We start from the raw sequence: 13,623 nt of genomic DNA, 5'->3' as shown, positions 1-13,623 counted from the left end.
CTGTATCTTCAGGCGTGTTTCCTGGAGTAGGCTCCTTGTTTTAGCCATTTTGGTCTCTGAAGAACTTTCAAATGTGCTGGCTCTATATAGACATGAAGAACAGCAACAAAAATTGTGTCTTCTAATAAAAAGCACGACCTTCATTTGTGGATCACTGGTACCAAAATGGCCCAATACTCAAAATTTCTCATGTATTTTTATGGAATGACTCAATTTAAAGTTTTTAGTGGCTTTTGAAGGAGTTGCTTGGTATATTGGAAGTGACTGTACTGAAAGAAATTGGACTTGAAAACCTAAGGATAATTCTTCTTCCAATATTTTACAAATGCATGGGGTGTCACCCAACTCAAGCATTAATTAGACTTCTGAGCAGTGTTAGGAAACCTTTGGCTACTTTATCTATGTACTGATAAATACTGCATGTGGTTACTCAGCTGATGTCCCCTGCCTAAATGGCCTGTCTGGACATAAATAATTTAAACTGTTGGAATTCAGCAATGAGAACGGTCATCTGACTGAATTATGTTCATTCAGATTTGTACAAAGCATGACTATGATAGAACAAATGGCAATAAAGCAGTCCAAGGAAATTGTATCAAGTACATTTATTTCCACATTTTGTTAGAATAGTAATATAAGTTCCTAAGTTTGACCCCACTTTCTCTCTTCTCGGTTTTTTCCTCATTCTGTCCTCACAGTTTGTACCTCTGATCGTGGAGATGTGCTGTGGCGTTGTCGAGACGCTGGGTCTAGAGTACACTGGCATCTACCGCGTACCAGGGAACAATGCCATGGTGTCCAATCTGCAGGAGCATCTCAACAAGGGCATGGACATTAACACTGCTGAGGAGGTATGAAGGATTCACGACTTACCCAGGATTTTAGGAGCACCAGTTGCCTTGTAAACCAAGTTTTCTAATGCCTCGTTGTTACTGTAGTCCCATATATCATTTTGATAGATTCTGTCATTTTTGATCATTCATCCTCTTTTGTCTCTGCAGAGATGGCAGGACCTGAATGTAATCAGCAGCCTGCTTAAATCATTTTTCCGAAAACTGCCGGAGCCTCTGTTTACTGATGGTGACTTCACACACTTATATAATGTCAAATTTTGCATAAATAATAAATGTGTGTATTTTAAAAATATTTTATAAATATATGAAAATATGCTCATGCTGCCAACCGACTCTTTTTACAGCATGTATAAATAATGAAAAGACTGCATCAGCATTTTTCTTTAAAAATGAGCCTTCAAGCTAAAGACTCTGAATGTTGATTGCATGTGGACACTGCTATTAAAAATGATAGAATATTTGTTGTATTTTGGAATTCATGAAGTGTGTCTGCCTACAGACAAATACAACGACTTCATTGATGCTAACCGAATAGAAGATGCAGAGGACAGACTGAAGACCATGAAGAAACTGGTATGTCATGTAAATATGGCAGAGAGCATAGTATGGAGTATGGACTAAAAGATTCTTTTTCTTGTTAAATCTAATCCCCCTTTTGATAGTCTGCTCACTTTATATTGAAAAAATAAATACTGAAATAGCAAAAAGTAAATTTTTTTGCTTCTTTCCAGATCCATGACCTCCCAGATCACTATTATCACACCCTCCAGTTCCTGGTGGGCCATCTGAAGAAGGTGGCAGATCACTCTGAAAAGAACAAGGTAGCCTCACCTTTATCTTAATCTTTTCATTGAAGTTTTGTTTGGGAGAGAAATGTGTTTGCAAATGGATAAAAACTATGAACAATAATGGTGTTTCAATATTCCAGATGGAACCAAGAAACCTAGCTCTGGTGTTTGGACCCACTCTGGTGAGGACGTCAGAGGACAATATGACGGACATGGTCACTCACATGCCCGATCGCTACAAAATAGTGGAGACACTTATCCTGCATGTAAGAGCCATCAGCTCCTCCAGTGCAACAAATATAGCACTATTGTAACCACACCGTTATACGTGCTGTCTTAACACTGTGTTTCCTACTTTCACCAGTATGACTGGTTCTTCAGTGATGGAGAACTGGATAAGGAAGACAAGGTATGTCGCTTCACAGCTGTGCTTCTGTTAGCACAAAGAACACACAGCACACTTAATGGAGAGACTGTGTGACTCAGATGTAATCAGTTCTCCCTTATTTTTGGCCTCTGTCTCACTATGTGTGTGTATGTTATGTGCGCATGCAGGCCCCAGAGGATAAGCGGGACATGCAACCTGTGCCGAATATTGACCATCTGCTGTCCAACATCGGCAGGCCAGGCATGCCATGCGAGGCATCAGGTGAGGAGTGGAGGAAGGCAGCGCTCACAAAAATAAAACATTTTGTACCAGGACCCAGTTATTCTACAGTTAATTCTGGATTACATGAATACAGATTTGAGAGTCCCATGTGTAGCTATCCGGGATCAGGTAGTGCATCTTACTTTCAGGCCAGTTTTTCAAAGCAACATTGGATTAAATCTCCCTCATCTAGACACAAGCTTTTAAAGATTACCAAATCTGGATCACCAGTGTTCTAAATAAATCACAGTGTAGGCCACTAGCTCTATAAAAAACAAGAGGTACAGCCAACAGGGGGTCACTTTTAGTGTTGTTTGAACACACAGTAAACAGCGCAATAAAACAACACAAATATCCGATTCCATTTTCAATTTCTTTTAAATAATCAGACGCTTCATTTGATTTACAACAAATGAATATAAACAAATAAATATACATTATTCATGAATGAGTTGTGGATATGTTGAACATGAGTTTTTGTTTTAGTTTGTGCTGCCACTGCAGCCACTCTGATGAATCCTCCTGTTCTCCTCATTTACTGGCACCAAAAAATATTGTTTCCTTGTCTGAAAAAAATCCAAAAATTCAGCAAAAAAATTCCCCAAATTTCTGAAAATTTGCAAAACCTTCAGGAAGAAAATTCCAATAATTCCTTAAAAGTTTTATTTAAAAAAAAACAAATGTGGCAAGAAAAATCTTGTAAATATTTTCAAAAATGAGTCAAAATCTTCCAAAAATAATCCTTAAAATATCTAAAGTGTTTACATATTTATCAGTAAAACTTCTAATATTTTGTTTAAGAACATTCACAAAAAAAATCTACCAAAATCCAGCAAAATTTGCTGGATTTTGGTAGATTTTTTTGTGAATGTTCTTAAAGAAACATTTTTAATGTTTCTTTTTTTCCACCAGAAAATGTTCAAAGATTTAGCAAAAATGTTGAAAATGTGGACATCGGAAGTTTCACTGTGAAATATGTGTACACACACACACACACACACACATATATATATATATATATATATATATATATATATACACACACACACACACACACGTATAGATATAGACATATATATATTTCCGCATTTTCAAACTTCATGACGGGTCAATTTTGACCTGCAGGACAACATGAGGGTTAACTTCATCAACACCGAAGTTTGGGGAAAAACAGCACTGTCAGAGGAACTGAGCTGTGCTTGAATTGAACATCACACAATGAGTTGTGTGATAATTTCTGATGGTTAAATGTTGACCGCTCCACTGAGAGAGGAATAAGTGATTATCCATGAAATGTGGAAACACTGGTCTGTTCTTAAAGGCACAAGAGTCCAACCAATCACTGCATTAAGTGCATGTGATTGTTGGATTGTCGGTTTCAGGAAGTGGCAAAAATCTACCAATCTAAAGAAAACTAGAAACATATAAATTTGTACCAAGCCTCTTCATTTCCGGTGATGCCCAGGTAACCAGGTTCCACTTGATATTAGATTATGCTTAAGAACAATCTTTACATGCAAATCAAAGAACTTAGCTTATCATGATGGCTTTTGATGAAGAACCCTAATGCCCCAGTACTTCCAAGTCTAACCTATCCCCCACACTCTGAACTTTAAATGCTACAGGTCTGTTTCCTTGACTCAGTGTTTTTCCTTTCCAGTTTACTTCTGTGCTGTTTCTGACTGTTTTGTTTCTGCCTGTCGATACTCATGATGTTTCCTGCTTTTTCTCACTTTCTCTTTTGCGGACCTTTCTGCACTCCTTTTCTCTAGCTGAGACAGTGGATCAGCCTTTTCGGTAGGACCAGGTCTTGCTCCTTGTGTGTTTGTGTTTGGTGTTTCTTTGGAGTCATTCACCGATTTATGTTTTTTCCATCAGTATTGCATTTTTCCACCAGTGAATCATCACTCCCCTGTCTTGCTAAAGGCAAACTCTAGCCATTTTTGCTTCAAATTAAATTAAAAGCATACAGCTGTGGGTATTTGCCTGATTTTAAAGACAAATCCTTTGGTAATGGCCTGAGTTCTCCTAAAAAGTTGCAGTACTGGTAGACATGCTGTGATTAGCCAGATATCCCTCTTAACATTACGATCTTTACTCGTCCAGTAATGACAACGTTGCCACTTACATTTTTACTTCTTTCTCTTAGAATCCACCACCAGCGATTCACTTAAATCAAAGGTAAGCATGAACATTTTTACTTGAAATTTAGGAATAGACTTACAGCTACTGGATTTTTCAGAGTAGAGTAACATTACTCAACTTAGATTTCACTCTTTCAGCTTTCTTTGAGCTCCAAAAAAGACCTGAATGCCAAGGACTTCCTACCCAAGTCCATCATCTCTGCAGTGACCCGCAAACGCAAAAAAGGCCCCAATACTAACCAGCCGGGAAGCAGCGCTGATGAGGACTCCGAGCATGAACCAGTCAAAGCTAGCAACTACGGAGGAAAAGAAATGGGAGGGGAGGAACAAGAGGATCGACAAGAGCAAGAGGCAGTCAAGGCGGAACATATCATTCCTCTCAAAGAAAGCCAAAATGGGGTAAAAGCTCAAAACACCACAGAGGGAAAGGATCCACTGACAGAAGGAGAAGAGGTTGAAGAGGACTTGAGGAAGAAAACTAGCAGTGATGCACAAAGTTTGCAAAGACAGAGAACCAACTTACCGGCGCTTCGTCCAAACAGCTTTCTCTACTCACATCACCAAGTCCACGGCACATTCCCTAGACCACCACCTGCGACTAATCCTCCTTCCCATTTGAGAACTCACAGTCCAGCCAGTGGACGTCCCACTGTCCCCTTCTGGATCTCCCCCTCCAGGCCACCCAATCTTGGACGTGGTTCTAGCTGCACGCCAGACTGGAACCAGTTAGCGCCAGTTCGCTACAGGAAGACCAGAGGTGGAAGGCCGAGGGCTGTGTCCATGAATCTGGAGCTTGAGCTGGGCAGGAGGGAAGACAGAGTCAGAGAATGGAGAACAGACAAGGTGGAAGTGATCTGGGTCACTGAGGGAACATCGAGTCTGTGCAGACATGTTGGGATGCCTCAGGGAACAACTGTAGGCTCCAGGTCAGTTCAGCATATGGGTCCGCTCCCTCAGCTTGCCCAGGGGTCTCCCCCTCTTGCCTCTTCTTCCTTGGGATGGGTCGATCAAAGCTCCCCCGGTTCTTTGACTGTGGTCATGAGGAGATCAGCCACAGAAGTGCGGGACAACACCAGAGCGTGGCGTCGTCACACAGTGGTAGTTTAACCCAACTGTGACATTTACTAATGCAGTACCAAGCACTTGCCCTTTACTCACTAACACCGAATCACATGTATCATCGCTTCTGAAGCCTAACGTCTTGTTTTGTTAGCAGGGGATCTCAGTTGTCTCAAGACTCATTTGGCTTTTTACTGACTTTAAATTGGGAAACATGCCCTCGTGGTAAAATGAATCTTTGACACAGAGTGTAGTTGAAGAGTTTCATTCCAAAATCAAAAACAGAAAACTGTGCAAGCAATACTTTTGTCTTAATTCCTTCAGTTGCCAAAGAGTATAGATGTAATTATCCATGAATCTATATACTGTGCAGACCACATGGAGGTAAACATTATCAGCTTAGCTTATAGCCAAAATCTGATCACATATCCAAGCAAACATACCTGCAAGGTCCCACAATTTTTAGCCTGTGTTCACACTCTGCATTTTGTAGAGCATCTACTGTGGATAGCAGGAATGAAATAAATTTAAATTTTATCTTTTCAAAAGTACTGTTGATGATAAACCCACATTCAACTTAAGTTCACCAATTAGTGGAACCTTCTGGCTGTAGCAGTGTTTAACTCATCTAATCAGCAGTGCTTCAGCGCACCCTGCTGTTGAGACATGGTTATAACACCAGTCAAATAGCTTTTGGAACTACAACCTCGTGTTCCTGTATTACTGGCAACTTTCAGTTTGCACAGTCAGTAACACAGCTGCATAAGGATTTGCATTACAAACATTTTTATCACCAGTCAGTATAGCTAACACATGGAGGAACATCGTGGCATTAGTCAGTCACAGCAGGTTTCTGAGCTGGGTAGCTTTTTATTCGACCGTTAGCTTGGTTGCTAATAGAAGGAAGTTCACTCACTGCAGAGCATTGATGAATGAGGAAGGAGCAACACGTAACTACAGCTTTTCCTGTTCTCTCCAACTCTTCATGCCCTCAGACATCAACACAGTAAAGACAGTTTTGTGTTGTTTAGCAGTACATATTCAAGTATTATAAGCCCCAACAAACAAATCTAATGGTCACAACAAATACCTTCAAATTAACTGATTTTGCTGCAGCCATTTTAAATGCTTTCGTGCAAAACAAAAAATTCAGAATGCGTCAGTAAAAATCAAAAACTAAACCTTGTTTAAATGAGGCGCCATTGGCTTTAAAGGAGTCTTCTCAAGCAGTGAAATGCCTGTAATAAAAATGTCAAGTACCATCTGCAATGAGTGCAGTGTCCCCCTAAACTTAGTCTTTGGGTTCTGTAAAGTGTCTTGAGACAATTTGACCTGTAATTGGCGCTATATAAATAAAATTGAATTGAAATTGAATAGTCAAAACTGCAACCATTCAACTTGATTTGAATTTTTGATAGGAGGAAGAAATCACAAGGAGCTAAATTAATTATGGCAGGCGAAGAGCGTTGATTATGTTTGTATTTGCCAAAAAACTTTCTGTTTGTCTTTTTTTAACGTTTTGTGACTGGCTACACAGTGCATTGGAACACCCACATGCTATCGTGCCACAGTTCAGGTTGTTTACGCTGAATGTTCTCATTCAGACACCTCAGTGTCACCTCAGTGTCTGAACTACAACAGGAGAAATGCTTCTCTTGCTGAAACGTCTGAACAACGTGCTGAAATGACTGCTTGTGAGGGATTTTCCTTTCAAACCGAGATGGTCAGATGTTCTCATATATACAGTCTGAAGTTGAGTTGCTCTGACTGACTTATTCCCTAAGTAGCTTTTAAGCAGTTTCATGAAGTTTTTCTTCATACTATGGATAGATGGACGAAAAGTAATAAACTGTCATACCCTAGACCCAGTAGCTAGTAACATAGAATGTTTTGGAATGAAACCTTTCAGCTGCAGATTTAAAATGATGGATGTTGATAAAACATTTGAGGTAAAGACTGAGAGAAAGCCATATTAGACAACTGAGATTGAGCTCCCTGCTGCAGTAACTCTCACCAGCAAAGCCATTGTCAGCCATTTGTGTTCCACAGCAGACTGATTGTCCTGGACTTGACCTGGTATCGCCCCCTGCTGGTGTCCACTAATGATGTCTTTGACTGTACCCATGTAAGCAAAGATCTAATATGCATCTTACCTGCCACGCTGAGTGCGGCACAGCACACTAATTAAGATGAAACCTCACTTCAGTTTACTTCTCAGCCCTTTACGAGCTCTTCCAAAGCCTCCTGTGGATCTGCAGGAAAATTCAGCAGAACTCAATTTGTCTGGCCAGTGGACTCAGGCATTATGCCAAAGCTTCCTTGGAATAGAAAAGAATTCACGCATGGAAAAAATATGCAAACCCTAAGTGTTCAACACGAGCCTGTCGTGCTTCCCTCTGTGTGTGTGTGTGTGTGTGTGTGTGTGTGTGTGTGTGTGTGTGTGTGTGTGTGTGTGTGTGTGTGTGTGTGTGTGTGTGTGTGTGTGTGTGTGTGTGTGTGTGTGTGTGTGTGTGTGTGTGGAAAGGAGGGCCAGAGCTGTGAGGATGATGATGCCTGCTTGGTTATGAGTGTTCACGGCAGCTATGTCAAGTCATGCCAAAATTCTGTTGTTTTTTTCTATGTGGGTAATTGTACAGTGTCGGCATTGTGGAAAAAGCTTAACAAAGGAACCGAAGCACTTAGTGTTACAGTGATACATGATAACAGTGTTAAAGAGACACAGGAGCAGCTGGAAGCGAGGGGACGACTTTCTTCGATCCCAAGCCACAGTCTTACCTGAGTGATGTTTTAGCATTTTTTGCTTCCTTCCCAGAACTTTAGTTTTGTAAAAACGAAATGGATTGAAACCAAAATGTACTGCCAACTACTGTCATCCAACCAGGCTCCATGTTTGTCTTAATCACATCTAGACTCAAGTCTGTCCTTCTCTATCTGTGCCCTTGTGCATGTACTTTATGTATGTGGGTATTCTGTGCGTGGACCAATTTTGTAACAGTTGTACAAACCTTGTTAAGTTAACCTGTGTATATAAATATTAAACATAATATATTAAATTATTTGTTTTGGAAATGCCTTTGTCTTTTCTGTCTGTTTTTGCTTCAATTGAGGTGTGACAGTGACAGAATGAGAGCAGTGTGTGCATGGCCAGCAGGGTGACACAAAGTCATTCTGAATTTAAATATGAAGGTGGATTATCTTGTCTTTGAGGACGGTACACACAAGGACACGGTAGCAACTGTCAAACACAAGTCAGACTGGCTATTTTACTTGAAATGGGACCATAATTTATTAAATGAACACCAAGCTGTATTCAAAATGACATGAGACTAGCGTTGAGCACACAAATACTGCAGGAAAATGTTTACTGTGGTAACAGGAAGAAATAAGTTAGTCTTCTCAAAGACTTGTATACAATATCTGACTTCTAGCCACCAGAGGAGACACCTCTGCTGATTGTTAGAATGTTGACACTGTGATGGACTGACGGCCTGTCCAGTGTGTATCCTGCCTTTGCACTAAACCAGCTGGAATAAGGTCCAGCACCCCCGCAACCCTACAGAGGATAAAGCACTGTATAGATAGTGGAAGGATGAATATGCAACCCGGTCTCACAAGGATTCGTGAAACTGTCATGTAAATTAATCTATGGAGTTAGGGCATTTTGAATGGGTATATTATATTTTTAATGTAAAAGCGTTGCGAATCCAACGCTATATTTTGCATTACATCGTCAATCTGTGTATGGTTCGCTCATTCGTTTTTCCGTTTCAAAATAAAATGAGAAAAAACAAATAATCGTTTTTTTTTTTAAAAATGGAATTCGAAAAACGAAAAATAGAGAAAGAAAAAAACACTGCATTTTTACTAATTTTAAGGTTTGAACAAGGGTCCATACCTGTAGCATCAACCTTTCCCATTTGGAAGCTACTGGCAGAACCGGAAGTCAAATTGAGAATTCGTGGCGACTTGACTTCTCAAACTCTGCACCACGTACTGTGAAAACTGTTATAGTCCGTTCTATCTTCTTAAGAAGCGTACACACTTAGCACTTTTACAACCCAACCGAGTTATAGACTTTAATAAAACTTCGGGGTGTAAGGTACATTCAGCTCGGTCTGATAACTCAGGCGGTGTCACAGAAAAACAAGTCCGTGAGTCAATATAGTTTTGAATGCTGGCATGAAGTCACATGACCTTGTAGTCGACCTATCCCCTCTTAAGTTTGTCCCATAGTAAGAAGTGCAGATACTTAATGCCCCTCCCCCCCACGGCCTGCCAGATGTCTGTATCTCCCAGGATACAGAAACCATTTAAGGATTAACCCCTAACCTATATATATATATATATATATATATATATATATATATATATATATATATATATATATATATGTTTATACACACATAAAAAAATGTCTTCAATGGGTTTTGAAAAGCTTTATTTCATCAAGATGGATCTCCTCTGGGCCACAGTAGTGTGACAAACTTCAGGGTGAGGAAAAAAAAGTCATCAACCACTGCAGTTGTGGGTTATCCCTAATCGGTGTCAAAAACTTGCCCTCTGAAAATTAAATTTTCAGACGTGTGCGTGTGTACGCTCAGACTAAGTGCTTCATTAAAAAGAAAATAAACACGCATTTAAACGGTCGGCAATGCTTTGCCAGGCAGCGTCTCGAGCTTTATTTATCGCAACCGTGTTACCTTTTCTTGTGATAATCTCCCTGTAGTCCTCGTACAACTCCGTGAGAAGTTTCTGCTCCGCCGAAGAGAAAGTCTCCGCTCTGTTTTTGGACATAATATCATCATTTCGACGATTGACACGTCTGGGCTTTTTATCTCCCCCGGACGCGTGCTCAGCCTGGCTTGGATCAGCCTGGCTTGAATAAGCGTCTCTGAAAAACAGCTGAGCCTCGTTTGTGGAACTACTTGCAGCTGAGATTAAAGTTGCCGCTTGTTCAAGCCACGCTTACCGGCGTAAGCCCAGCCTGTTTTAGCCAGCTTCGTGGAATACCCCCCCGGTCGTCTTTATTATCACAACACCCACCATGGTGTCAGAAGTCTCGGACTTATTTTTCACAATTGACAGCGTGTTGTGAGTACGTTTTTTATGAGCAGGACCATTGTGCTACCTCGCTGATTTTGTAAGATGGCGGACGGCTTCAGACGACCCGACCCGCTGGTGTTTGATGGCAACATCGCGGAAAACTGGCGCATATTTGAGCAGGAATACGACATTTTTATCGCCGCAGCGCACTCGGATAAGCCAGCGCGGACTCGAGCTTACATTCTCCTGAACCTGGCCGGTCCCGAAGCAATCAAGCGCGAGAGATCTTTTGTTTACGCAGCAGAGATGCGTGAACCCGGCGAAAATGGACGTGTTCGCACACCGGCGGAGTCCAAAGAGGACCCGGAGTGCCTCAAGAGAAAGTTTAGGGAGATGTGCAACCCTCAAACAAACATAACGATGGAGAGACACAAATTCAACACACGTAACCAAAAGGTTGGTGAGACCATTGAATCCTATGTGAGCGATCTGAGAATCAAAGCTAAGAGCTGTAACTTTGGCAAGCTGTGTGAAGAACTTATTAGAGACAGGCTGGTCTGTGGCATAAATAACGACCACCTCAGAAAAGTTCTATTACGTGACAGTGATCTGACTTTAGCTAAGGCCATTTCAGTTTGCCAGATTCATGAAATGACAGAAGAGCACAACAAAATGCTCATGTCCCCACATAGCTCTGTTACAAATGTGGATGCTGTTCAGACTAAACATGTGAAAAGACGAGACTACGACATGGCCAAGTTTAACAGTAAACAAACCTCATCACAGCTCATTACTGACTGTAATAATTGTGGTGGTAGTCACGTGGCAAGGAGAAACAAATGCCCAGCTTTTGGCCAACAATGTAATTCATGTAAGAAAATGAACCACTTCAAAAGGTGCTGCAAATCCAAACCTCAGTTTGACAGGAAAAGACAAAGAAAGTCAGTTCACCAGGTGGAAATGGACAACACAGAAGACAGTGACAGTGAAACCTACTATGTAAATGGCATAACCCTGGACGAGACAGTGGATACAGTTTGTGCTCAGTCACAGGACAGAGAAGAGGCTTTCACTACTGTACAGATTAATGACAATGCAGTTGAAATGAAAGTGAACACTGGCGCTAGATGCAATGTCCTCTCAGAAGAAATGTTTGAGAAAGTGAAAACAGTTGAACAAATACAGCCTTGCACTAAACCTACTAACCTTGTTGCTTATGGTGGTAGTAAGATAAAGACTCTAGGATTTGTTGACTTATGCTGCCACCTAGGGGCCAAACAGTACACACTACCATTTTTCATTATCAAGGACAATGTTTTGCCACTGCTTGGACTCAGTGCATCACTACAGATGGGACTTGTATCTCTCAGTAAAGAAGTCCATCAGGTGAACATCACCACAGTTCAAGACTTCACTCAGCAAATCAAAAATGAATATAGTGAGCTTTTCACTGATGAGCTGGGAAAACTGCCAGTCACATATTCAATGACACTTGACCCGGAAGTGAGACCTGTGGTTCGTCCTGCACACCGCATTCCGGTTGCAATGAAAGACCAAGTCAAGGCTGAACTGGACAGGATGCAAGAGTTAGGTGTCATCACACCAGTCTCAGAGCCCACTGACTGGGTATCATCCATGGTCGCCACAAATAAAAAGGACAAAAAGGAAATCAGGATCTGCATCAATCCCAAGGACTTAAATACAGCTCTGAAAAGACCACATCACCCAATGCGCACAGTGGATGAGGTCGCATCGCAAATGTCTAATGCTACAGTTTTCTCAGTCCTGGATGCAAAGAACTCATTCTGGCAGATTTCGCTAGACCACAAATCTTCAATGTTAACCACTTTCAGCACCTGTTTTGGTCGTTACAGGTTCCTGCGGATGCTGTTTGGAATCAGCTCTGCTAGCGAGGTGTTCCAGCGCTCCATGGAGCAGATCTTCGCTGGTTACCCCTGCGAAGTCATTGTGGATGACATACTCATCGGAGGCAAGGACATTGAGGAACACGACGCAAATCTGAGAAAGGTGCTAAATAGAGCCAAAGAAGTTAAGTTGAGACTCAACCCCCTCAAATGCAAATTTAGGCTTCACCAGGTCAGTTACGTCAGTCATGTTTTTACTGCTCACGGTTTAAAAGCAGACCCCTCTAAAACCAAAGCAATCAGCGACATGCCTGTGCCAACTGACGTTTCAGCCCTGCAAAGATTTCTTGGAATGGTAAACTACCTCGGGAAATTTATCCCCAACTTCAGTGAAATCTCTGCTCCACTCCGACAACTCACACACAAGTACACTGAGTGGTCATGGCATGAACAGCAGCAACGTGCTTTTGACACTTTAAAAGAGCACATGTCGAACCCCCCATTGCTGTCATACTATGATGTTAACAAACCCGTCACCCTTACATGTGACGCCTCTCAATATGGACTTGGTGCTGCATGCTTGCAGGAAGGCAAACCTGTAGCCTATGCCTCACGCACCCTCACGGACACAGAGACACGGTATGCCCAAATCGAAAAAGAGCTACTAGCTGTTGTGTTTGCGTGCTCAAAGTTTCACGACTACATCTATGGCAAACCAATCACTGTTGAGACTGACCACCAACCTCTCGTGACGATTATCAAAAAGCCAATCCATGCTGCACCTGCCAGACTACAGCGCATGATGTTAAGGCTTCAAAAGTACAGCATTACCCTTGTGTACAAAAGTGGAAAACAAATGCATCTGGCTGACACTTTGTCGAGAGCTCCCAGGAGCACACAGACTCAGCTCGCGGATGAAGTGGATGATTTTGATGTAATGTCAATTTGCTATGTGTCATCTGCTCGTCTACAAGAACTAAGAGAGCACACTGCCACTGATCCGACTCTCCAAATGCTCAGTCACACAATCAAACATGGCTGGCCAAACAAACTACACAGTCTTCCTCATGCAATGCATCCTTACTTTCCTTTCAGAGATGAACTGACTATTGAAGATGGCATTGTCATGAAAGGACAGAAAATGGTGATTCCAACGTCCTTACAAAAGACATACACGGACATACTACACAGAGGACACCCAGGTGCAGAAGCTACAAAACG

General features: G+C 41.5%; 1 protein-coding gene across 8 annotated transcripts in view; it reads left to right on the top strand.

The window, feature by feature from the left end:
- LOC110961777 (rho GTPase-activating protein 23-like) overlaps positions 1–8,563 on the top strand; it is a 77,251-nt gene extending 68,688 nt beyond the window's left edge. For 7 of the 8 annotated variants that reach the window (XM_022209509.2, XM_022209508.2, XM_022209506.2 and 4 more), the window contains 9 exons: positions 699–851; positions 1,002–1,080; positions 1,354–1,427; positions 1,586–1,675; positions 1,783–1,908; positions 2,007–2,051; positions 2,198–2,291; positions 4,441–4,472; positions 4,574–8,563. In XM_022209509.2, the coding sequence (XP_022065201.2) occupies positions 699–851; positions 1,002–1,080; positions 1,354–1,427; positions 1,586–1,675; positions 1,783–1,908; positions 2,007–2,051; positions 2,198–2,291; positions 4,441–4,472; positions 4,574–5,542 (1,662 nt within the window). In that variant the 3' untranslated portion in view covers positions 5,543–8,563. Of the gene's footprint in view, positions 1–698; positions 852–1,001; positions 1,081–1,353; positions 1,428–1,585; positions 1,676–1,782; positions 1,909–2,006; positions 2,052–2,197; positions 2,292–4,063; positions 4,089–4,440; positions 4,473–4,573 lie in introns of all 8 variants that reach the window. The other variant, XM_051939409.1, reaches the window with a different exon arrangement.
- Positions 8,564–13,623: the final 5,060 nt, after the last annotated feature.

The sequence above is a fragment of the Acanthochromis polyacanthus genome, chromosome 19, assembly GCF_021347895.1.
Source record: "Acanthochromis polyacanthus isolate Apoly-LR-REF ecotype Palm Island chromosome 19, KAUST_Apoly_ChrSc, whole genome shotgun sequence".
Classification (NCBI taxonomy): Eukaryota; Metazoa; Chordata; class Actinopteri; family Pomacentridae; genus Acanthochromis; species Acanthochromis polyacanthus.
This window is presented reverse-complemented; position numbering and strand designations above follow the sequence as displayed.